The sequence below is a fragment of the Budorcas taxicolor genome, chromosome 15 (genome assembly GCF_023091745.1).
Source record: "Budorcas taxicolor isolate Tak-1 chromosome 15, Takin1.1, whole genome shotgun sequence".
Classification (NCBI taxonomy): domain Eukaryota; kingdom Metazoa; phylum Chordata; class Mammalia; order Artiodactyla; family Bovidae; genus Budorcas; species Budorcas taxicolor.
This window is the reverse complement of record NC_068924.1, coordinates 71,982,405-72,006,001: the sequence shown is the minus strand read 5'-3', so window position 1 is coordinate 72,006,001 and position 23,597 is coordinate 71,982,405. Positions and strand designations below refer to the sequence as shown.

At 51.2% G+C, this 23,597-nt stretch overlaps 1 protein-coding gene across 1 annotated transcript; it reads right to left on the bottom strand.

Moving 5' to 3' along the window:
* Positions 1–15,339: 15,339 nt before the first annotated feature.
* C15H11orf96 (chromosome 15 C11orf96 homolog) lies at positions 15,340–16,593 on the bottom strand. The gene has a single exon (XM_052652809.1). It carries the CDS (start codon positions 16,384–16,386, stop codon positions 16,015–16,017), a length of 372 nt encoding a protein of 123 aa, XP_052508769.1. The 5' UTR covers positions 16,387–16,593; the 3' UTR covers positions 15,340–16,014.
* Between the last annotated feature and the right edge of the window lie 7,004 nt (positions 16,594–23,597).

Below are 23,597 nucleotides of genomic sequence, written 5' to 3'. Positions count from 1 at the left end.
AAATGTAGTCTAATCCTGTCCCCAGGTAGAATAGGAGAAGAGATTACAGTGAATACCCTATTTGTCTGTATCACAGTCACATAGTAACATACTAACATTATAACTTATTGGGCAAATCTGACATGAAAATTGTACACACGCTGTATTTTCATGTGACCATGGGACTTTTCACAAGGTCTTTTTTCACAGATAACCTCAAACTTTCCAGAAAGAGGAATACTACGGAAAGCATTGCCTGGCCACAGTGAAATTAAAGAAGAAGAAATTCATAACTATATCTGAAAAAATAAATATTCTTCCACATGGAAAAATTTTAAAGTGTTAGTCACTTGGTCGTGTCCAACTCTTTGTAACCTCATGGACAGTAGCCCTCCAGGCTCCTCTGTCCATGGAATTCTCCAGGCAAGAACACTGGAGTGGGTAGCCTTTCCCTTCTCCAGGGGATCTTCCCAACCCAGGGATTGAATCCCCATCTCCTGCATTGCAGGTAAATTCTTTACCATCCGAGCCACCAGGGAAGCCTAATTTTAAACTGATATTTAAACAACTCAGATCAAAAAAGGAAATACAAAGGAAAACTACAGTATTCCCATAAAAGAGTAAAAATGAAATACAGTTGCAGAAGTACTTGGAGGAAAATTCAGGGCTTTAAAGATCTACATCAATTTTTTTTAAATCGTGGAGAGAAGAGAAGTAAAGTTAGCTTCCAATTCAAAAAATTAGGCAATAAGTCGAAAAAAAGACAATAAATTGAACCAAGGAAAGGAAGAATTATTAGAGATAAAAGCAGACATTAATAAAAGTTATAAAATAGAAAACATTACATAACTAATATATAAACACAAAAGCTAGTTCTTTGAAAAAAATTCAATAGCAAGAGGCACGTGAATACAAATACATGCAATATGAAATGACTGGGGACCCACAGAAATGGAAGAGAGTAAGGGGCTCACATGAGATTAACTTGGTTACCTTATGTGAATGGACTTGATAACAGATGAAATGGATCATTTCCTCAGTAAAAACAACGTGCAAAAGCTGTCCAAAAGAAAAACATTTAAACAGATCATTTCTAATAAGGAAATGGAGAACTACGTCAAGGGTTATCAATTTCAGTTCAGTTCAGTTCAGTCGCTCAGTCGTGTCCAACTCTTTGCGACCCCATGAATCGCAGCACGCCAGGCCTCCCTGTCCATCACCAACTCCCGGAGTTCACTCAGATTCACGTCCATTGAGTCAGTGATGTCATCCAGCCATCTCATTCTCTGTCATCCCCTTCTCCTCCTGCCCCCAATCCCTCCCAGCATCAGTCTTTTCCAATGAGTCAACTCTTCGCATGAGGTAGCCAAAGTATTGGAGTTTCAGCTTTAGCATCATTCCTTCCAAAGAAATCCCAGGGCTGATCTTCAGAATGGACTGGTTGGATCTCCTTGCAGTCCAAGGGACTCTCAAGAGTCTTCTCCAACACCACAGTTCAAAAGCATCAATTCTTGGGCGCTCAGCCTTCTTCACAGTCCAACTCTCACATCCATACATGACCACAGGAAAAACCATAGCCTTGACTAGATGGACCTTTGTTGGCAAAGTAATGTCTCTGCTTTTGAATATGCTAAGTTGGTCATAATTTTTTTTCCAAGGAGTAAGCGTCTTTTATTTCATGGCTGCAGTCACCATCTGCAGTGATTTTGGAGCCCCCCAAAATAAAGTCTGACACTGTTTCCACTATTTCCCCATCTATTTCCCGTGAAGTGATGGGACCGGATGCCATGATCTTTGTTTTCTGAATGTTGAGTTTTAAGCCAACTTTGTCACTCTCCTGTTTCACTTTCATCAAGAGGCTTTTTGGCTCCTCTTCACTTTCTGCCATAAGGGTGGTGTCATCTGCATATCTTAGGTTATTGATATTTCTCCCGGCAATCTTGATTCCAGCTTGTGCTTCTTCCAGCCCAGCATTTCTCATGATGTACTCTGCATAGAAGTTAAATAAGCAGGGTGACAATATACAGCCTTGACGTATTCCTTTTCCTATTTGGAACCAGTCTGTTGTTCCATGTCCAGTTCTAACTGTTGCTTCCTGACCTGCATACAGGTTTCTCAAGAGGCAGGTCAGGTGGTCTGGTATTCCCATCTCTTGAATTTTCCACAGTTTATTGTGATCCACACTCAGGTAGCACCAAAAAAGGAAAATTCACAGCCTGATGTCATTTGTAAAAAACAACATAAAATACCTGAAGAAAATATCGAACTGAATCCAGCTGCATTAAAAGAACAATACATCATGTTGACACAAGAATATTCTCTTGGACTTTAAGGATGGTTGAGTGGCCTTAAAGCAAATCTATTCATATAATTTATTTTATTAATTGATCTAGGAGGGGGAAAAAATCATGGTCATCTCCATAGATGCCAAAAAGGCATTTAACATTCACCTCCATTATTTATAAAAGCATTGAATAAAATAGAGATTATTGATATTGCTCTAAAGGATCCTTTTGAGTCTTGCTTTAAGATTGGTTACACAAGCCCAGAGCCACGGCTTTTATTGTTGTTTGGTCGCTGAGTCGAGTCCAACTCTTTGGCTACCCCATGGTCTAGGGCCCACCAGGCTCCTCAGTCCATGGGGTTTCCCAGGCAAGAATCCTGGAGTGGGTTGCCATTTCCTTCTCCAGGGGATCTTCCCGACCCCAGGACTGAGGGCTCCTGCGCGGCTCCCGCACAGGCAGGTGGGTGCATTACCCCAGGCCACCTGGGAAGCCCATGTTTAGCGTCGGGTGAATTGTCCCCGCTACTGAGACAAGCCCCTCGGAGTACTCTTTCCAGTGCCCTGAGAATTAGGGGGTTTTCCAGTCTGGCTGATAGAACAGGCGCTATTCTCACCTCTGTGTGAGCACCAGGTAGGGTTTCCGCTAATCCTTCCTGGTTGTTTCTCTCCCCAGCCTCACATACATTCACTGATCAGGGCTCTGTTGGATCCTGGAGCCAGACCCTCTGCAGACATCTGGAATCCATTCCCTTCGTAGCTTTCTCCTCTCGCGCACACTGCACTGCCAACTCGAGACGCCTTGCTCTGCCCAGGCTGTCAGCTCCCGCTTTTCAGTTCAGGGAGTGTGCCAGGACCCATCTGACCCGCAGTCTTGGAACGCTTTCAAAACAATGATCCAGAGCAATGCAAGGCTCACATGACTTCCTGCCTATGTCAAGAATCAGTGTCCTTCATTGCCTGATATCTAGTGACTTGAAAACTGCTTTTTCATAAATATTTTGTCTGACTTTTTTTGGCTGTTTCAGGCAGGAAGTTAAATCCACTTCCTGTTGCTCCATCCTGGCTGATAGCAGCAAAGCTTCGGATTCTGCTACGAAGAAAAGAGGAGTGCAGGCAGCACCCTTTGTGTAATTTGCATATCATCTGCATAATGTGAAATACACAGAAAGAGCCCACACCCCTGGGTCCGAGTCCCTTGTTCTCTCTTCCCAACTGAGGAGAAACATACGGCAGAGCCAACCCAGAGATACCAGGGCTCCCCTATAGTACCTGCAACTTAGCCATTGTCCTCTGGCTTCACCAAGAACATGGGAACATTTTCTCCAGGCTGCTGAGCCAAGTTTGTGCTGGTTTTCAACAATCGAAACTGTTTGCTTAGACAGCCAGTTCACCAACTGGTCCCTCCACTTCCCTGTCTTTGCAAGAGGGCTAACTGAGCAGCATTATACAGCCTCATAGAATAGCATTCCAAAGGAACTCCATGCATATAGAAACTTCTGGATTCCCTAACAGATGTGCTGTTCCTCACCTTGCTTCTTTTACATAAAAATATATCTTAAGGACTTTTCCATATCAGTTCATAACCTTTTTTTTTTGCTGCTGCTTGATATTATTCCATTCTCATGAATGCACAATTTATTTAATTCTACTGCTAACAGTTCCCAGTCCTTTATTGAGGCAAAACATGCTTCAGTGAATTACTCTGTAAATACAGCAAGAATTTTTTTTTTTTTTTAAGCAGGTATCATGTGGTAGCCAGGCTCCAAGATGGCTCCTTATAATCCTTTTCTGCTGGGATTCACACCCTTGTGTAATCTTCTCACATACTGAATCAGGCTGGTGACTTGCCCTCGGGAAAGCCAGCCACCATGTCATGAGGACACTCAAGCTGCCCTCTAGAAGAGACCACAGGGAGAGGAGCCGAGGCTTCCAGCCAATGGCAGTGCCAATTTACCAGCTGTGTGAGTGTGCCATCTTGGACCCTCCAGTCCTAGTCAAGACCTCATGTGATTACAGCCCCCAACTAACGTCAGACTTCAGCCTCATAATTGACTCCAAGTCAATACCGCCAGCCAAGGTGCTCGCGAACACTGACCGGAGACCTCATGAGAGATATTAAATAATTACTTTGTTTTACACCAACCACCAACCTTGGGAATAGTTGGTGCGACAGCAATAAAGATTGGAACTGGAAGCAGGTACTACCATAACAAAGACCTAAATATTTTGGAGTAGTTTCAGGGCTAGGTAGCAGACAGAAGTTGGAAGGATCTTAAGGACAGTCTTAGTAAAAACTTAAAGACTCTGTTAGGAGAAGCCATATTTCAGAAGAGCTACAGACTGATGCCTTGGTGTGCCTTCCATTTTCCTTCTATTTGAACAAAAGGGTCTATATCAATTATCCTATGCTTACTCTACCATTGTATGTTGGATGTGTGATGGACAAAGAATTTGTCCCTATGGTCAACATGTCTTCAGATCAAGAGGAACTATAGGTTGGGGAGCTGTACCTCAGGGACTGTACCTAATAAGCCTCATTGAACTTGGATATAATTTAGATGAAAAGATTCCTGAACTTTGAGATGATGCTACAATGGGATAAAAGAGAGTTCCAGGTGAAGGTTCTTTGTTTGCCAGCACCATCCTCCCTGCTGGAAGACTGATGTGATGCTGGTACTGTGGCAGCCATCTTGTAACCATGGGGCGGGGGGGGGGGGGGGGGTGCGGAGAAAAAGACGTTGTCAAAGATGGCAAAGAACATTGTCAGAATCTGGGTCTCTTATTTTCCCCCTAAGCCTTATTCATCTTTACTACCCAGTCCCTAACACCTGGCTTTTTCCCCCTCTGGAAATGGAGAAAGTGACTTAGCTCCAGGTGGCTTTCTGATTCTCAGATTTGCCTTTCATTAAGCTGTGCCTGGTTGTATTTCCTATCCTTGAGATACTCTTTGAATCTGGGTCTTTGATGGCATCACTGAGCCATTCAACCCTCCTTCAGATGTCTTTTCTACAAACAGTAACTATTGTCTTTGTAGTTTGAGCCATCGCCACTCTGTGCTACATTTTTTGAAGCCAAATACAACCTAGGGGACTCAGAGTCAGGATTTAAATCCCCATGGACTATAGCCTGCCAGGCTCCTTTGTCCATGGAATTCTCCAGACAAGAATACTGGAGTGGGTTGCCATTTCCTGCTCCAGGGGCTTGCCCCAACCCAGGGATCGAACCTGGGTCTCCTGCATTGCAGGCAGATTCTTTACCATCTGAGCTACCAGAGAAGCCCCTTTAAACCCCCACTTCCACCCCAACTCAAGTTGAGAGCTCCTTCCCCATCCTGAACTGTTTTATAAATATCTGCGTGTGTGTGGGGTATGTGTGTGTGTGTGTGTGTGTGTGTGTGTATGTGTGTCTATCAGACTTCTTTAGGGCCAGGGACCAAGCCCTGCAGAGGGCTCTGCAAGTCCTGGTCCCACATATGGGCTACTCACTGATGGTCCAAAGAAGATCGGGCATGGCCAGCAGCTTTCTGTGGGATTACATTCCACAGCAGACCAGAGAACAGCTAACCAATAAACCTCAGAACACATATAACAGCCAATAAAATGGGTTTTATGGGGCATGGATCTGGGAGTAACAGGCTGATGGGGTCTGGCCTTTCCTGGAATGCCTCACAGGTTCAGGACCACAGGGACAGGAGTGGCTCTGTCAGACTCCTCTGCATGAGATCAGAGGGAAGGTCAGAGGTTTCCTAAGGGCCAACCAACTCGACCAGAACAAGTCCTGGTGGGGGCAGAGCAGGGCCATGGGGCAGTGCACATTGGCTGGGGTCCCGGCCCGCAGCGGGTTGGCTCTCAGGCTCTCGTTTTGGGTTTGGCATGAATTATTCTGCACCAAATAGCCCAGCCCAGGGTTTCTGGGACTCTCCCCAAGGCTGGGAGAGAGGAGTTGGAGGGAAGCGTCTTTACGGGACAGGGTTACAGGTCTGGTCTCGGTCCCTGCTGCCTGCCCACACGTCCCCCAGGGCCAGGGTTCTCAGGCTGTAGGTGCTCTAAGGTGATCCATCAGGGTCTTTGATAAACTTCAGCAATCAGAGCTGGGAGGGCTCCAGGGACATAGGGGAAGTGATCTGCCCGAGGCCACAGGTCAAGGAGCAGAGCTGGACGAGTGTCTGGCGACTCCTGAGCCACTTCCATCTTCCCTGCCCCCACGGCTGGACCACATTGGGGGTGGGAGGATGGGGATTTTCCTACTGTGGGAGCACCTGCTTTGATCAGTTTGGTGGAGGGCACCCCGCACTCCGGCCCTGGCTCTGCTGTGGACTGAGGGAAAGGCCTCTGTATTAGTTAGGTGAATCCAAAGAGACTCAAGAGGAAGGCAGTGGTTTAGGGAAGACTGGAGTCCATTTCTCTCTCAGAGAACGGCCCATCTTGAGTCCACGTTCCACCTCCTCAGGCAGCTCCCGGTCCTGTCCTGAGGTGCCCAACACCGCCCTCACGCTTGGTCACTGGCAAGCCACAAGAATGCCCACATTTGTCTTCAGGGAAAGGACAAGAGCCACGTGCCCCCCATCTTAGGGCCCAGGCTTGCTCCTTCTGGAGCATTGGGGCCCTGCTCACCACGAAGAGGGGAGACTGCAGCCTGGCCCTGTGCCCGGGAAGATGCAGAAACAGATTTCATTGGTCTACGGGCAGCCAGTATCCACTGCTCACCTGGCTGCTAGGTACCCGTCCTTCCCACAACAGAACATAGGCGCGCCCTCTCTGAAGATATGGATCCCAAACTCCCGCCTAGTTACACTTTCAGATCAAAGTGCGGGAGACCTGGGGAAAAAGGAAATCCTCTTCAGAGCCCCACATGGCTCCTCATGGTTCACGACAGAAACTGTGAGATAATTCGTCTGCCCCTTTCCCACCACCCAGCCGCACCCTCTCCCCAGCTGAAACAGAGTAGTGGGAAATAGGAAATAGGAAAACCGCAACACAAACTCCCATGTGGAAAAGGGAAGAAGGGAAACATTCAGAAGTGGCTGGCGCGTGCAGGCTTGTGCTAAGTCGCTTCAGTTGTGTCCAACTCTGTGCGACCCCACAGTCGGCAGCCCATCAGGCTCCCCCGTTCCTGGGATTCTCCAGGCAAGAACACTGGAGTGGGTTGCCATTTCCTTCTCCAATGCATGAAAGGGAAAAATGAAAGTGAAGTCACTTAGTCATGTCCGACTCTTAGCGACCCCACGGACTGCAGCCTGCTAGGCTCCTCCATCCATGGGATTTTCCAGGCAAGAGTACTGGAGTGGGGTGCCACTGCCTTCAAGGTAGGTAAATCCTACTGGCCTGAACCGTCAGGACTTGCTCTGGCAGAGGAAGCTAATCTGGCCAGCCCGGTTCTAGAAGATTCTCTTTCCCCCAATCTTCCGTGGCTACAGCTGAAGCAGGCGTTAAATAGTTTGGCCTCCTTGAAGGTTTCTTTGGGGCTCAAACAATCGTAATCACTGGCCAACTGTGGCAATTCTCTCAACAAGCTTCTAGCTGATTCCAGAGGCCAAGAATCATACCCAAAGCTATTTTCTCAACAAGATTCTGAAAGCAGTTTTATTTCACTGTGGCCTGCTCTGGCCCGGCCCTCTTGAAACAGGTTGGAACCTGGGACCTGGGACACTTTGCTGCAGTCCTTGCACCTGGACAAATGTTTCCCCAAGTAACAAAATACAAAGAAACTGTAAGGGACTAAAAATAATTGCTGTGGGGGCAAAGTATGGCCAACAAGATACAAAAAGACCAAAAACACCCCAACATTGCCACTTCGGAGGAGCCAGAAGCAAAAGCAGGGTACTACTGTGCGTGCCTGCTTCACATAACCAAAGAGGCAGGCAAAACACCTAAGCCCTCCATCCCAACCTCTGGCCACATCCCTACCCTCACCCTGTATTAGGAACCAGCTCACCCCACCCCTATCAGTGAACGAGAAGGAAGAGAATCCGCTTCTTGCTGCAGCAGGAGCCCCAGTAAAAGCTTGCCTGAATTTCTGGTCTGGGCTCTGGTTGATCTCTATTGATTCACAGAGGCCAAGAACCCTCCTCAGTAACACTCTAATTTGGGCTGTGTGGCGGAGGGGAGGAGCGGGGAGGGGAATGTGGATTCTCCCACAATAAGTTTGAGTGGGCAGATAATATCCTTAGTCTAACCTTGCTCCAGGGCGAGGCTTCCTGGGTGGCCTTGGAGAAAGGCTCTGAGCCTCGTCAGCTGATCTTCTGCGTGGGTTACAAACTGGGGTGGCTCTCGCCCCTGTGAGGTCCCATGTTTCTAGATACTCCCTATTCTTTCCCATCACTCATGTCTTTCTTGTAATAATTTGCTAAAAGCCACAAAGCCACAGAGGATAACAGACCCATGCTAACATTCCGGCTCTTTCCGACCGCTTCTCCTAGAGCTATGCGCTCGGTCAGTACACGATCAGCCTTCCAAAATGTCATAAACGTGATTTTTCCAAATGCTCTTCCAAAGTATAATGAGGGACTCTAACTCTGCAGCCTGAAATGTTTATACCCTCCCCACAGGCAGCCAAGTCAACGCCTTGCACTGTGGGAGCTTTTTTTAGGACAGCACCCCACTGGCATCACTAGTTTTTGTTTATTCAGGGTAAGGTAAGGTTGCCATAATGAAGGACCCAATAATGATTTACTGGCTCAAAGAAGACGGGAGTGCGTTTCTCTCCTGTGTCATAGTCCGTGGTGATCATTCCAGATGGGCAGACTCTTGAGTTCCACGAGGTTATACAGGGGTTTGGAGTCCTTCCCTCTTGTTTCTCTGCCATCCCCTAGGCCACTGGCCTTGTCGGCTTGATCACGGGGTTGTAGGCACATCCATGGGAGGACGGTACGTATTAAGGCCGAGGCCTGGGAAGGAACACACTTCTCTTCCCAATCTATGCCATCGGCAAAAACCTACCTCATCGATAGACCTAAGGACAATACCATCTGGGACACAGAGACTGTCTGCATGCCGTGGAGGAAGCGGAAAATCAATGCTGGTGGACAATTAGCAGTCTCCACTGCTAATCGGAGACTGGAGCTGAATGGATAGGTGGCCGCTGTGTGAGTCACGTGGTCTTGAGACTAGGCTGAGAGGACTGTTCTCGTGGGCCCCCCTTCCCCCCTCACTGCATACACACACACACAGGCCACAGCTGTTCTCCATCCAGAACCACAGGGCGAGCAGACCTCCCCACACACCTCTGCTCCGTAAGCTTTGCCACGCCCCTAGAGTTCTCTCTCCAGTGATGCCTGCCACCCTCCCCTGTGTCGTCAGGGGCCTAAGGGAGACTCAGGGCAGGCCCCGAACCTGCTGGGAGATGGAAGCGAGTGCCTGCCCGGGTTCTCTGGGAAGCAGACGCCAAGCTGGAATAAGTGTGCAAGGCTTCCATTAGGAGGTGGGTTGGTGTGACATGGAACACAGAGGGAGGCAGAGAGGGGTGGGGACACCAGCCGGCAGGCTGCGAGGCAAGAATGAACCTGAGAGGAGGACAGAGAGACAGGGTGTCTGCGGACGGCCCTGCAGTCTGAGAAGGCTTCAGCAGAGCCATCGGGAGATCCTTGGGCTGAAGTCCAGTTCAGTTCAGTCACTCAGTTGTGTCCAACTCTTTGCGACCCCAGGGACCGCAGCAGGCCAGGCCACCCTATCCATCACTATCTGCTGGAGTTTACCCAAACCCATGTCCATTGAGTCGGTGATGCCATCCAACCATCTCATTCTCTGTCGTCCCCTTCTCCTCCTGCCCTCAGTCTTTCCCAACCTCAGGGCCTTTTCCAATGAGTCAGCTCTTTGCATCAGGTGGCCAGAGTATTGGAGTTTCAGCTTCAACATCAGTCCTTCCAATGAATGTTCAGGACTGATCTCCTTTAGGATGGACTGGTTGGATCTCTTTGAAGTCCAAGGGACTCTCCAGAGTTTTCTCCACCACCTCAATTCAAAAGTATCAATTCTTTGGCGCTTAGTCCAACTCTCACATCCATATATGACTGCTGGAAAAACCATAGCTTTGACTAGACGGACCTTTGTTGGCAAAGTCCACCAACTGAAGTCCACCTACAAAAAAATCTCAGGTCTCCCAGGAACTGGGAGAATTCTGTCTTAGAACCCCAATCACCTGTGAAATTGTTGGTGGGGAGCACATCTAGGGGGAGGGGCCCGGCCTCAGCCAACAAAGGAGACGGATTGCAAAGCCAGAGCTGCTCTGTTTTGTCCCCCCTGTCACCAGAGGCTGCCACAGGACAGCACGCTAAGAAGTTGGGGACCTAGGAAGAGAACAGGCTTCGGAATAGAAAAGACAAGACATGTCATGATCCAGCTTGCTACTGACTAGCTGTGTGGCGTTCGGCAGGAAACTGAACCCCTCTGATCCTCAGCTCTCTCCTCTGTAAAATGCCTGGGAAAGGATGGATTTAGAGTGCTGGAGGTACTCACTCAGTGGTGGTCTTTGTCCTCTCCCCTACCATCTTAAAGAAGGTAGTGGGCCTAGGGGCTGCTCCAAATGTGCTCCCTAAGAGAGGACTCCCAAGTCCATGCCGCTGCTGTCTAGTCACTCAGTTCAGTTCAGTTCAGTCGCTCAGTCGTGTCCAACTCTTTGCGACCCCATGAATCACAGCACGCCAGGCCTCCCTGTCCATCACCAACTCCCGGACTAGCCGGGTCCAACTCTGTGACCCCATGGACCGCAGCCCACCAGGTTCCTCCGTTCATGGGATTTCCCAGGCAAGAACACTGAAGTGGGTTGCCATTTCCTACCCCAGGGGATCTTCCCAACTCAGGGATCAAACCTGTGTCTCCTGCATTGGCAGGCAGATTCTTCACCACTGAGCCGTCTGGGAAGTCTCCCAAGCCCATAGCTGGCCTTGATTCCCTGGGATCAGACAGCCTTTCCCTCTCACCGACCCCGCCCCCCCCTTACCACCCACCAAGCAGACCCGAAGTGGCACACGGCGGACCATAGAGGCCAATCTGGCTTTTAAACAAGTGCAAGAAAAACACCCTGAGAAATATCACCCCCAGGGCCAAGAGAAATGTTTAGAAGAGGCTGCCGGCCAGGGCTGGGATGGCAATGCGCTACCTCCTCTGGACTCCGGCTTGTTTGAAAACTCGTCACCCAGGCTAGGGCTGCAGGCTAAAGCCCAGGTGGGGAAGGGAAGGAAGGAGGCGTCTCCTTGGACAAGCTTGTAAACCCAGACGGCTGTAAAGCCAGACGGCTGGGCAGGCTTCCACCCGGCCCTGGCACGTGCAGGCTCCCAGCTCCCAGAGAGGCGCTCTCGCCCTGGTTTTCTCCCTCCTGCAAGACCTGTATCCAGAGTACTCTGTATGTCGCCTCTCCTCCCCTCTGCTCTCCACGATCCCGTTCTCTCGCTCTCTCCAACGGTGGCCCCGCTTCTGCTCAGTCTCGCGACATTTTCTGGCTCCTGACTCTGTATTTCCCCATCTCCCTCTGTCTCTGCGTTTCCCCAAGGGCCCCATCCCTTCCCGTCTTTCTGGTTCTCATGCTCTCCTGCTCCCCCAGCCCATGTCTCCCTCTCTTCCCTCCTTTCCAACTCTCTGGTTTCCCAGCCCAGCTTCTTGGAGCCGTGTGGTGCTTTGGAGCACACAGAGGGGAGCTGAGCCCTAGGAGTTGCACAGGCACCTCAGAGAAGCCCCTCCTGACGCTCCTCCTTCTTCCCCTGAGCAGAGCAAAGATGTTCGGAATCAGAGAGCATCCCCAGTGTAATGTGCAGGCCCCCAGCACCCCAGACCCGGCCTGCTGCCTCCAACACAACAGCATCCCCATCTCCTCCCCTTCTCCCTGTCACTACTGCTTCCAACTTCTTTCTACACTCAGTCCAGGTGAGGCTAGTGGTAAAGAACCCTCCTGCCAGGGCAGGAGAGCTAAGAGATGTGCTTTCAATCCCTGGGTTGGGAAGATCCCCTGGAGGAGGCCATGGCAACCCACTCCAGTATTCTTGCCTGGAAAATTCCCATGGACAGAGGAGTCTGGCAGGCTTCAGTCCACGGGGTCGCAAAGAGTCGGACACAACTGAAGCGAGTTAGCACACGTGCGCGCATACTCAATCCTTAGAACTAATGTCAGTTACAGGCAAAACTAAGAAACCGGAACAAACAAGACATCACTTTTATACCAAAGAGTGGGAAATTCATTTAGTTATACGTGGAGCATCGATTCAATGTACTGTGCTGTGCTAAGTTGCTTCAGTCATGTCCGACTCTGCGACCCCATGAACTGTAGCCCACCAGGCTCCTCTGTCCATAGGATTCTCAAGGCATGAATACTGCCTAGGCATGGAGAGTTGTCATGCCCTCCTCCAGGGGAAACTTCTCGACCCAGGGATCAAGCGCTCATCTCGCACGTCTCCTGCACTGGCAAGCAGGTTCTTTACCACTAGCACCACCTGGGAAGCACATCTATTCCATAGGATTTTATTACAAATCATGATATACATCAATACTGATATTAAATACAAATCCAAGTAAGAAAACAAGCATCTTTTTAAAAAAAATAGTATTGGGGTGCTTGCCTGGCAGTCCAGTGGTTAAGAATCTGCCTTGCAGTGCAAGGGACCTTGGTTCGATCCCTGGTCTGGGAAGATCCCACATGCCGCGGGGCAGCTGAGCCCATGCAGCACTCATGAGCCTGCACTCTCGAGCGCATGAGCTGCAACTACTGGAGCCTCGCGCCTAGAGCCCGAGGTCCACAAGAGAAGCCGCGGCAGTGAGAAGCCCGAGCACCTTAACTACAGAGGCGCCTCTGCTTGCCACAACTAGAGAAAGACCATGGGCAGCAACAAAGACCCAACACAGCCAAAAAGTAAACAAACACTAAAAAAAAAAAATAGTATTTACAGCATAAGCCCATTTTGTGAAACATGTATATATGTATACATATATATATACATACACACAATAATATAGGCATAACCTCCAAAATGTTGACATATTTATCTCGGGGTGGTAGGAGTATGAGTTACTTGCTTGTATTATAAGGAATAAATAGTTCTTGGGTAATGAAACATTAGAATAATTTTAAAGCAAACCAGGAAGTAGGCAAGATGAACATCAATCTTCCTCCTTGTCCCCTTACTCATTATAACCCAACAAACTTTTCAGAAGGGACTACTGGGTGTTGGGTCCTGCCAGAGGCTGAGCAAGAACTGGAATAATCACATGTGGTCCCCCAACATTCTCAGGTCCTGGCCAGGGTGACTCAAGGAGACCCTACAAGTAGGCCTTCAGCTGAGGTATGGGCTGAAGGTGGTAGAGAAGGAGGTTCTCCAGCAAGGAAAAGGGTACTGGCAGGAGCGTGGTGCCCTGAGGGAGACACCTAACCGGGATCTCGGGCCTTAAGGATGAACGCATAGGAAGGTTGGGGGCGCCTGGCTCTTGAAGAGCAGAAACAGGAACTGCTGCTAGAAGGATAAGAGAAGATGGAGTTGGGGGCTGGAACAGGATGAGGGAACGGAATGGGAGGAGGTTCTAGGAGGGGCTTCTGAGCTTCAGCCACCCTCCTCCCACCCAAGGAGCTCAAACCAGCCTAGCCAGAGCGGCTGCAGAGACTGGAATCAAAACATGGACCCATGGCTGCCTCACCACGCCAAGTGCCTTGTTCATGCATCCCAGCAGTGGAACTGGCTGTTGATGGGGCCCACAGAGGCCAGTGAATTCCCGGGGTAGGGGCGAGGATAGCACCAAAGACTCCTATCCCCAAGGCCCTGAGCCTGGCCACCCCCAGCCCCACCCCGGGAGCCAGAGGGGAGGACATTCTTTAGCCCCTGTTGTATGCTCAGTCATGCCAGACTGTGCCACCCCATGGACTGCAGCACGCCAGGCTTCCCTTTCAGACCCTGTGTGATCCCTTTTTGTTTCTCTGTTTTGTTTGCTCTCCCTTCTGAGAGGTGAGGTGTGAGGAGTAAAAGGCAGTGCAGATTGCCCTGCAGGGCTGGGCTGAGCCAGGCACCAGCGGCCCCTACCACCAGGGGACACCCGACCACAGACACACGCGACCTGGAGAAACCCGAGTCGTCAGGGCATCCACCCTCTCCGTGTCCCTCCAAACTACTCAGAGGAAAGCCTGGCCCTGGTGGCTCAAGGCTGGCGTGACCCCAGAGGGATGGGCTGGGTGGGGGTCCCAAGTGTGGAGAACTGCTTTCCTCAACCAAATGCTGTTTATTACCCCCATTACCACCTACTGCCAGGGACGCCGGCCGCTGCTGGAAAGCACTGGGAAGACGTGGGACAGAAGGAGCACTGGACGCCGAGTCAGAGCTGGCTGCGCAGCGCCTGCTCTTCATGTGACTTTTCCCTGTCTGCCGGGTTTGTTTTGTCATCTGTAAACAAAGGCGGGTGGGGGTGCGGGGAGAGACTCCGTGGTACCCAAGCGCCCTTCAGTCTCTGACAAAAGACAGATTCCTTGCGGAACCTTGACAAAGGGCAAAGGGAAGAGCTGGAGAAAAGGACCAAACCAAAAGCAGCCGCTGTTTGCTGGCCCAGCGCAGGGGCGCCCGGCGCCCTCGGACGTAGGCGACTTGGAGCGCGCGCGCACACACACATTCTCGCCGGCTCCCAGCCGGCCCTCGGATCCCACCACCCAGAGATCCCCGCCTGGGTCTCTCATTGCTGGCTGGGGCATCTCTCCACTTACTACCTGGAAAGGGCGCGGGTTGAGTGGGGTCTTCCGTGGTGGGTACGGGGCAGTGACCCTGACCCCGGTCTCCCTGAGAGGTCAGTCCGCCCCAGGCAGGGGCTCTGCGTCCTCACAGCGCCAATCTTCAGCTCCCTAGCGGCTCCACCCCGTCCTGGACACTGGTGACGGAGAACAGACCTGAGAGGCAGGAGAGCTCGGGGCCGGCGGGTCCCCTGGGGAGGTGGGTCATGGACCCGCGCACTGGGGCTGCGACTTCGTCCCGGTGACCGAAGCTGGTGGAGTTACTTCCAGCCGGGGATTCCTGCCCCCACTCCCCAATTCCAGCGAATTAATCCTCCCCACTTCTCCCCTAGTTTTGGGAACCTGGGCCCTAAAGGGGTCCAAGAAGTCAAGAGCCTTGAGAAATGCACTGTGCAAATATATTGACTTTATTTGTCTCCGTTCGGGAGCCTCACAGACATATCTAGGTAAAAAGATCGTTAAATAAACGCCATCAGCCATCGCAATGCAAAAATAAATATCAATCCTCCGGCCACAGCGCCAGCTGCGCTGCGCCCCAAGTCCCATCGGCCGCGCCTAACATTTATAAAAGTGTTCAGCGAGAGTGGGTCGGCGTGAGTGTGAACGGGTGTGCGCGCGGGGGGTGGCGGGGAGGGGTGGGTACGGTGGAGCGGTGTGCCAAAATCGGAGTTTCAGACCATCGGACAAGGGCGTGGAGCGACTCTCCGCGAAGCCCCGGGGACCCGCGGCGACTCAGCGCGGGTGCGCCTCCCCGCACACACTCACAGCAGAGTTCGTACTGGGAAGAGTTAAAAAATAAACATTTACAAGGGCAAAGAAAGGCGGCACCCCCTTCCCCGGGCGCCCCGGCTCCCCGGCGCGCGCTCCCGCCCGGGGCGAGCTCAGCTCGGGACGCCCGGACCAGTTCGCAGTCGGGTGAGGGTCCAGGCGGTCCCCCAACCAGGGTGCTCGGCTGATGGGGGACCCCGAGGTGCAGGGCGCGGGGCCGCCTCGGGGTTCGCACGCTGGTCCGTCGCGACGCGCCGCCTGGGCGCGCGAGTCCCGGCTGCGGGCGGCGCCGGTCACAGGGCCGAGTCGGAGTCGCTGGAGTCCAGGCTGTTCCTCAGTTTGCAGCCGCTGAGCGGCTCCCTCTGCAGCGACAGGCTCTGCGTGCTGCGGCGCAGGCACTCCAGGCTCTGCAGGAACGACTTCTTGGCCTTCTCCTCCTCCATAGGGGACGCCCCCTCCTCCTCCACCTCCTGGATCTCGTCGAAGGTCACCGGCTGCGTCTTGAAACGGGACTGGCGCGGCCGCCGCAGCCGGCCCTTGCCCTTGGACAGCTTGGCGGGCCGCATGGGCTGCGGGAACTCGTCGGCCAGGCACACGAAGTGCGGCATCACGGCCTGGTAGCTGGAGCAGATGCCCATCAGCTCGCCGGGCTTGGCGGCCGCCATGGTGCGGCCGGTGTCTTCGGGGCCGGCCGGCGGGGCGGCGGGGCTCTCCGGGGGCGGCCGCTGCGCCGGGGCCCCCCGGGAGGCAGCAGCCTGGGGCTCGCCGGGCGGGGGATCCAAATCTGCTGCGGGGTGGTGGCGGCCCTCACGGGCCCGGGTCGGCGCTCCTCTGGAGGGCGGGCGGGCCCGTCGGGGGGCGCGGGGCTCCGGGGCTGGGTGGGGTGGGGGGTGCGCTGCTCCGAGGCGCTCGCCGCCGCCGCTGTCGCCGTCTGCCCGGCGGCGGCCCTGCCCGCCGCTTATATAGCCGGCTCCTGCCCACACGGCTGCGAGCTCGGATGACAGCGAATGCCATTTAAAGCGTGCGCGCCCCGCGCCCTTCCGCCTGACGTCGCCCCGCCGCTCTGGGAAAGTAGCGGCCCTTCCCCCCCACCCCCCGCGCCGCCCGCCAACCCGGCTCCGGAAGGCAGGCCCCGCCCGCGGGCGTTCCGGGAGCATCCGAGGCTGCGGAGCGCGCGGCGGGGCCCGGGCGCGGGGCGGTCGGGGAGCGAGTGGGTCCTGCCCGCCCTAGGATTCCCCAAGTCTGGACCAACCGTGCTGGCCGCGCGGGCGCAAGTCAGCCCCCCGACCCCTACCCCATCCAGCCACCTAATCCCAGAAACACACAATCGAGACGCTCGGTTGTTTGGCCTAGGGTTCTGGGCTGAGCGCGCGCGGGGCGGAGGCAGCTCCCAGTTTTCCTTGCCGCAGGGAAAGCCAGGTCCCTCGGGCTCCCCAAAACCGAGTTCCGAGGAAGAACCGGATTTCTCCTTTGGATCCATGCCACCTCTCCTCCCCACGAGCGCACAAAAACACACGCACGCACGCACAGAGGCACTCATGAATACAAACACAGCCGATGACTCCAGTCCGCTTCTCTCCCCTAATTGTCTTTATGTCTGTGTCTTCAACTCCCTGCACCCTCCAAGTCCCTCGCGCACCCCCATTCACGCTCAGAAGAATGACACTTAGATATGGCACTGACAACAACAATAATGATAACTAACCATATGGAGAGCTTTACTCCAAGCCAGGCAGGGAGCTGTGTTTTACATATATTATCCCACTTAATCTTCCTAACAGCCCTGTGAGGTAGCTGGTATTCTCTCAGTTTTACATATGAGAAGGTGGAGGCACAGAGAGGATCAGTAGTCCACTAGAGACTGATGGACCGAGCGGTCTCCACTCCAGACTCCAGACTCTGATTGCCGCCTGCTAAGGGTTGGTTGCCCACCAATGCCCCCAGGGCTTCTAAAAGTAGGCCCCCTGCCTGGGGTTCCCAGGCTCCCAAGAAAAAACGCTGAGCATCGTTTTTGACACATAGCCCTGGGATGCCAGCACCCAGCTCTCAGGGCTGCTGGGAAAGGTGGGAATCAATGGACTTTGGCCTCCATTCCTTCCATAGCCATTCAACAAAGATTTATTGAGAACCTGCAGAATACCAGCTCAGGAAAGTCCTTGCCCTCAAGAAAGTTACAGTCTAGGGAAGCGGGCAGAGTGGACGATAAACACCTAAACAAGAAATGTACTGGGGGTGGTGTGACAGGGATGCAGACAGAGAGATGGGGGGTGTGGAGGGGTGGGGGTGGGGTCTGCGGGTGGCCAGGAAAGGCTCCTCAGAGTATTTAAGGTGCTCCCTGAAGGACGACAATAGCACTAAGCTGTGCTATGCTTAATCGCTCAGTCATGTCCGACTCTACAACCCCATGGACTATAACCTGCCAGGCTCCTCTGTCCGTGGGGGCTCTCCAGGCAAGAATACTAGAGTGGGTTGCCATGAACTCCTCAATAATAGCACTGTCAAGTGTTTTATGGATGCCACAGCTCTTGACTCTTTTTTTGTGCATTAACTCATTTAATGTGATCACTTTTATTTAATCCTCTCAGCAACCTTGGATAACAAGTACTTTTACTATCCCTATTTACAGATAGGAAAATCAAGGCACAGAGGAGCTAAGCACCTTTCCCCAGGGTCACACAGCTAGTAAGCAGCAGAGCTGAGATTCAAACCCAGAAGACTTAGCCCCCAAGACCCCTCATTTATGCATCCCGCTGAGGCTCTTTGCCCCCCGTGGAGGACACAGAAGACACCAGGGTGCGACAAACGGGAGGCAAGTGTTTCCCACAGAAGAACAGCGCCAAGGCACTGAGGCGGTAAAGAGCGTGGCATATTCCAGGAAGAGCAAGAAGACTCTTGTGGCTAAAGCAGAGCGGGCAGGAAGCGTGAGAAGGACGGACAGTCACAGAAGGCCTTGATGATCCCGCTGTGGAGATGATCGTTGTTGTTGTTGTTGTTGTTTTTAATAAAAGCAACCTAGAGGGATGAGGTGGGAGGTGGGAGGGAGGTTTGAGAGGGAAGGGACATCCGCATACCTATGGCTGATTCATGTTGATGTATGGCAGAAACCAACACACTATTGTAGAGCAAGTACCCTCCAATTAAAAACACATTTTAAGATGGGGAAAAAATAAAAGCAGGACTTAAATCTTCAGAAAAATAGTCTTAGTGGAGTACAGTTGATTGAACAAGGTTGTATTAGTGTCTGATGCACGGCAAAGTGGAGCAGTTACACACATCCACTCTTTCTTAGGTTCTGTTCCCATGTAGGTCATCGCAGAGCAGAGCAGAGTTCTCTGGGATGTACAGTAGGTCCTTGCTATTTGCCTATTCTATATACAGCAGTGTGTGTATGTCAGGAGGTTGCATTTTCTCCAAAGGGCAGTGGTGAGGCTCTGGAAAGTTCTGAGCAGGGGAGCTACATGCCCCAGTCTGTATTTTTAAAAGCTTACTCTGACTGCAGAGTGGAGAGTTACTGGAGAGGGTGTGGGGGAAGAAGCGAGGATCCCACATAGAAGATCATCACATGACCCCCAAATGTAAGTCACGGAAGACTTGGGTGAGAGTGAGGAAAATGGAGATGGAGGGAAATGGTTAGATCTGAGATCTGTCTGAAGATAGAGTTGAGAGGGCTTGCTGATGGATTGGAGGGAGAGGGAGGGGTTGGGGAAGGGGGCTGGAAATCAAGATTGACATCTTTGTATCTGGCCCGAACAAATGCTAGATGGTGGTGCCGCTAACTGACAAAAGCAGGTTGTAGGGAAGAGAAGCTTGGGGAGGGGAGGGCCCTTGTGGGGTCTGCAGGTTATGCATCAGAATCACCCACTGGGGTGAGGCCTGAAATGATCATATCAGAATTGTATTATGGCACAAAGATAAGCTCAAAATGGATTAAAGACCTAAAAGTCAGACCAGAAACTATAAACCTCTTTGAGGAAAACAGGCAGGACACTCTATGACAAATCACAGCAAGATCCCCTGTGACCCACCTCCCAGAGTAATGGAAATGAAAACAAAAATAAACGCATGGGACCTAACTAAACTTAAAAGCTTTTGCACAGCAAAGGAAACTATAAACAAGGTGAAAAGGCAACCCTCAGAATGGGAGAAAATAATAGCAAATGAAACAACTGACAAACTCCAAAATATACAAGCAACTCATGAAACTCCACACCAGAAAAACAACCCAATCAAAAAGTGGGCAGAAGACTTAGACGTTTCTCTGAAGACGACATACAGGTGGCCAGTAGACACGCGAAAAGATGTCCATCATCGCTCATGATTAGAGAAATGTGATCAAAACTGTGATGAGGCATCACCTCACACCAGTCCGAATGGCCATCATCAGAAAGTCTACAAACAATAAATGCGGGAGAGGGTGTGGAGAAAAGGGAACCCTCTAGCACTGGTGGGAATGTAAACTGATACAGCCACTATGGAGAACAGTATGGAGATTCCTTTAAAAACTAGGAATAAAACCACCATGTGACCCAGAAATCCCACTAGTGGGCTTGTAACCCTGAGGAAACTGTACTGAAAAAGACACGTGCACCCCAAGATTCCTTGCAGCACTATTTACAATAGTTAGGACATGGAAGCAACGAAGATGTCTGTTGACAGATGAATGGATAAAGAAGTTGTGATACATATACACAGTGGTTTATTACTCAGCTATTCAAAGGAATGCATTTGAGTCGGTTCTAATGAGGTGGACAAACCTAGAGCCTGATATAGAAAGTGAAGTAAGTCAGAAAGAGAGAAACAGATATTGTTATACAAAGTGAAATCATTCAGAGAAAAACAAATATCATGTATTAACGCATATATATGGACTCTAGAAGGGCTTCCCAGCTGGCTCGATGGGTAAAGAATCCACCTGCAATGCAGCGGACGCAGGCAGACTCAAATTCCATCCCCGGGTCGGGAAGATTCCCCGGGAGGAGGGCATGGCAACCCACTCCAGTGTTCTTGTATGGACAGAGGAGCCTGGTGGGCCACAGTCCACAGGGTTGAAAGAGTCGGACAGGACTGAGGCTACTGAGCACGCACGCACGGAATCTAGAAAGATGGTACTGATGAACCTATTTTCAGGGCAGCAGTGGAGACTCAGACATAGAGAACAGGCTTGTGGACACGGAGCAGGAAGAAGGGGGTGCGACGAATGGAGAGCGTAGCGTGGAAACACATACCTTACCATACGGAAAACAGACAGCCAGGGAGAATTTGCTGTGTGACTCAGGGAGCCCAACCTGGCACTCTGTGACAGCCCAGAGGGGTGGGACAGGGTGGGGGGTGGGAGGAAGTTTCAAGACAGAGGGGACAAATGTATACCTGTGGCTGCTTCATGTCATGTATGGCAGAAACCAAGACAATATTATAAAGCAATTATCCTTCAACTGAAAATAAATGTGCTGTGTGCTTGATCACTCATGTCCGACTCTTTTTGACCCCATGAACTGTAGCCCACCAAGTCCCTCTGCCCATGCAGAGTCTCCCAGCAAGAATACTGGGGTGGGTTGCCATGCCCTCCTCCAGTAAAAATTAAAAAAAAAAAATTTTTTTTAAAGAACTGTACTATGTGAGAGAAAAATTCATTTCTCTAATCCTAAAGCCACTGTATTTTGGAGTCCTTTTAACAGCAGCTTGGCAATACTCTGATATAGAAATTGGCACCAGATATGGAAAGGTGCCATGTATAAAAATCTTAAAACATGTGGCACTGGTGTGGCCAACAGGTGGTGAGTAACATGGAAACAAATATTGGAGAATGGAAAACCGGTGACCCTTCTTGCTGCTGCTGCTGCTGCTAAGTCGCTTCAGTTGTGTCCGACTGTGTGTGTGACCCCATAGACAACAGCCCACCAGACTCCCCCGTCTCTGGGATTCTCCAGGCAAGAACACTGGAGTGGGTTGCCATTGCCTTCTCCGATCCTTCTTATGCTGTGACAAAACATTTAATAAAAAACACTACCTGTGGTAATTTGGAAGGCAGATCACATGCCCACTTGAGCATCTAATTCTAGAAAAAATGGTTGAAGTGAAGTGAACATCACTCAGTTGTGTCTGGCTCTTTGTGACCCCATGGACTATACAGTCCATGAAATTCTCCAGGCCAGAATACTACAGTGGGTAACCTTTCCTTTCTCCAGGGGATCTTCCCTACCCAGGGATTGAACCCAGGTCACCCGAATTGTAGGCAGATTCTTTACCAACTGAGCCACAAGAGAAGCCCAAGAATATTGGAGGGGGGGGCCTACCCCTTCTCCAGCAGATCTTCCCAACCCAGGAATCAAACTGGGGTCTCCTGCATCGCAGGCAGATTCTTTACCAACTGAGCTAAGCAAAACATTTGCATGTGTTGGCTTCTCAATGTTGCCTTTAGCAAGATATTACAAGAGAGTGGCTAGTTTCGTTTACAATGAAAGATGGACAGAAAAGCAGATAATGAAGAAAATCATCCTATCCTCAGGGTTGGAAAAACCAACTGGGTTTTGTCCAAATGGCAGGTGATTAGACCTCAGGGCTCAGAGCCTTTCTCAAAACCCTGTCTATTACAACAAACAGGAAGCCGAATAACAGAATCACACTTGCGGCAAAGTATTTTACTAGGGGCGGTTACCTTGTCATCCCTCCAGGTCTGTTATTTCAGATGTCCTTAGGGTAACTTTCATTTAAAATGGGAGAGAAAGAGACAGGTTGGGCAACACAGACAAAAACTCCATGAAGAACAGAACTTGGGAGAAGGGATACATGTATACGTTTGTTTCACTGTCCCCTTGAAGCTATCACAACATTGTTAATTGGCTATACTCCAAAACTAAATAAAAAGTTAAAAAAAAAAAGAACAGAACTTGGGGTATGGTTACTGCACATGGAACTGACTGAGCAGAAAGACCTGAATGAAGCCTACTACATTTTTGAACGGACTGTTATTATCAACAAAATTGCAAGACAGGACTTGAAAAGCCCATGATGGTCCCAGCCTTAAAAAAAAAAAAAAGCACCCAAGGAGGACAGACTTTCAACATCCTGTGGGGTGGCAATCGAGAGCCACAGAGAACTGCCAAGGGCAAAGCCAGGGGCCAGGGAGACATAGAGGGGGCTGCCCTTCAGAGCACCTTCTCCACCACCAGGGCAGGAACCCCCCTTGCTGCTCGTCCGAGTCACAGGTCTGAGCTTTCATCTGGGGAATGAGAGCAGAAGTCAGACTCCGGTCTCTCTTGCTTAACAGGAAAATCCCGCCCGGGGCTTCCATGTTCCTCCCCTCATACTGGCTGTAAGCCCCAGAGGTTTCATGTTAAAGACCACAGTGCCATCATCAGCCCGGGTCCCCAAATGATCCTGTGGATCAGAGCTCTCTACTGAACCGAAACACTTCCTGCGGAGCTATTTTGTGAGAGAGCCATCAACTGGATACTTTTAAACTACTCTACGTTGGAGTCTCTTTTACACTGACTTGGATTATCCCAACCAGGAGAGCCATTAGACATTGGGCGGAGAGGTCAAGTGGGACTCTGGAACTTAGAGGAGGGTGGGGGGTGGATGCGGGCAGTTTAGGAGTCACTTCCCGGTTAGATAGGGAAACGGGTAGAAACCCGCCTTCCAGATGGAGAGGGGCTCGGACAAGCCAACACGGAGAGGAGTGTGAATCAGTCAAGGATTCAGAGAACCAATGTCCAACAGGGTAAGAGTGTGGACACTAGGAGAATGGGTCAGAATCCGGGAGAAGGATGCTTCTAGAAGGAAGGAGATGATTGGAATGGGAGTAGAGACGAGGCCTAGCCGGGCTCCACCTGAACTAACTGAGAGGCCGGGGCCACGCCCTCTGTGTCCCTGCCCT

What these genes read in the sequence shown, in the direction of transcription:
- C15H11orf96 (XM_052652809.1), bottom strand. Translation starts at nt 16,386, where the DNA reads ATGGCGGCCGCCAAGCCCGGCGAGCTGATGGGCATCTGCTCCAGCTAC.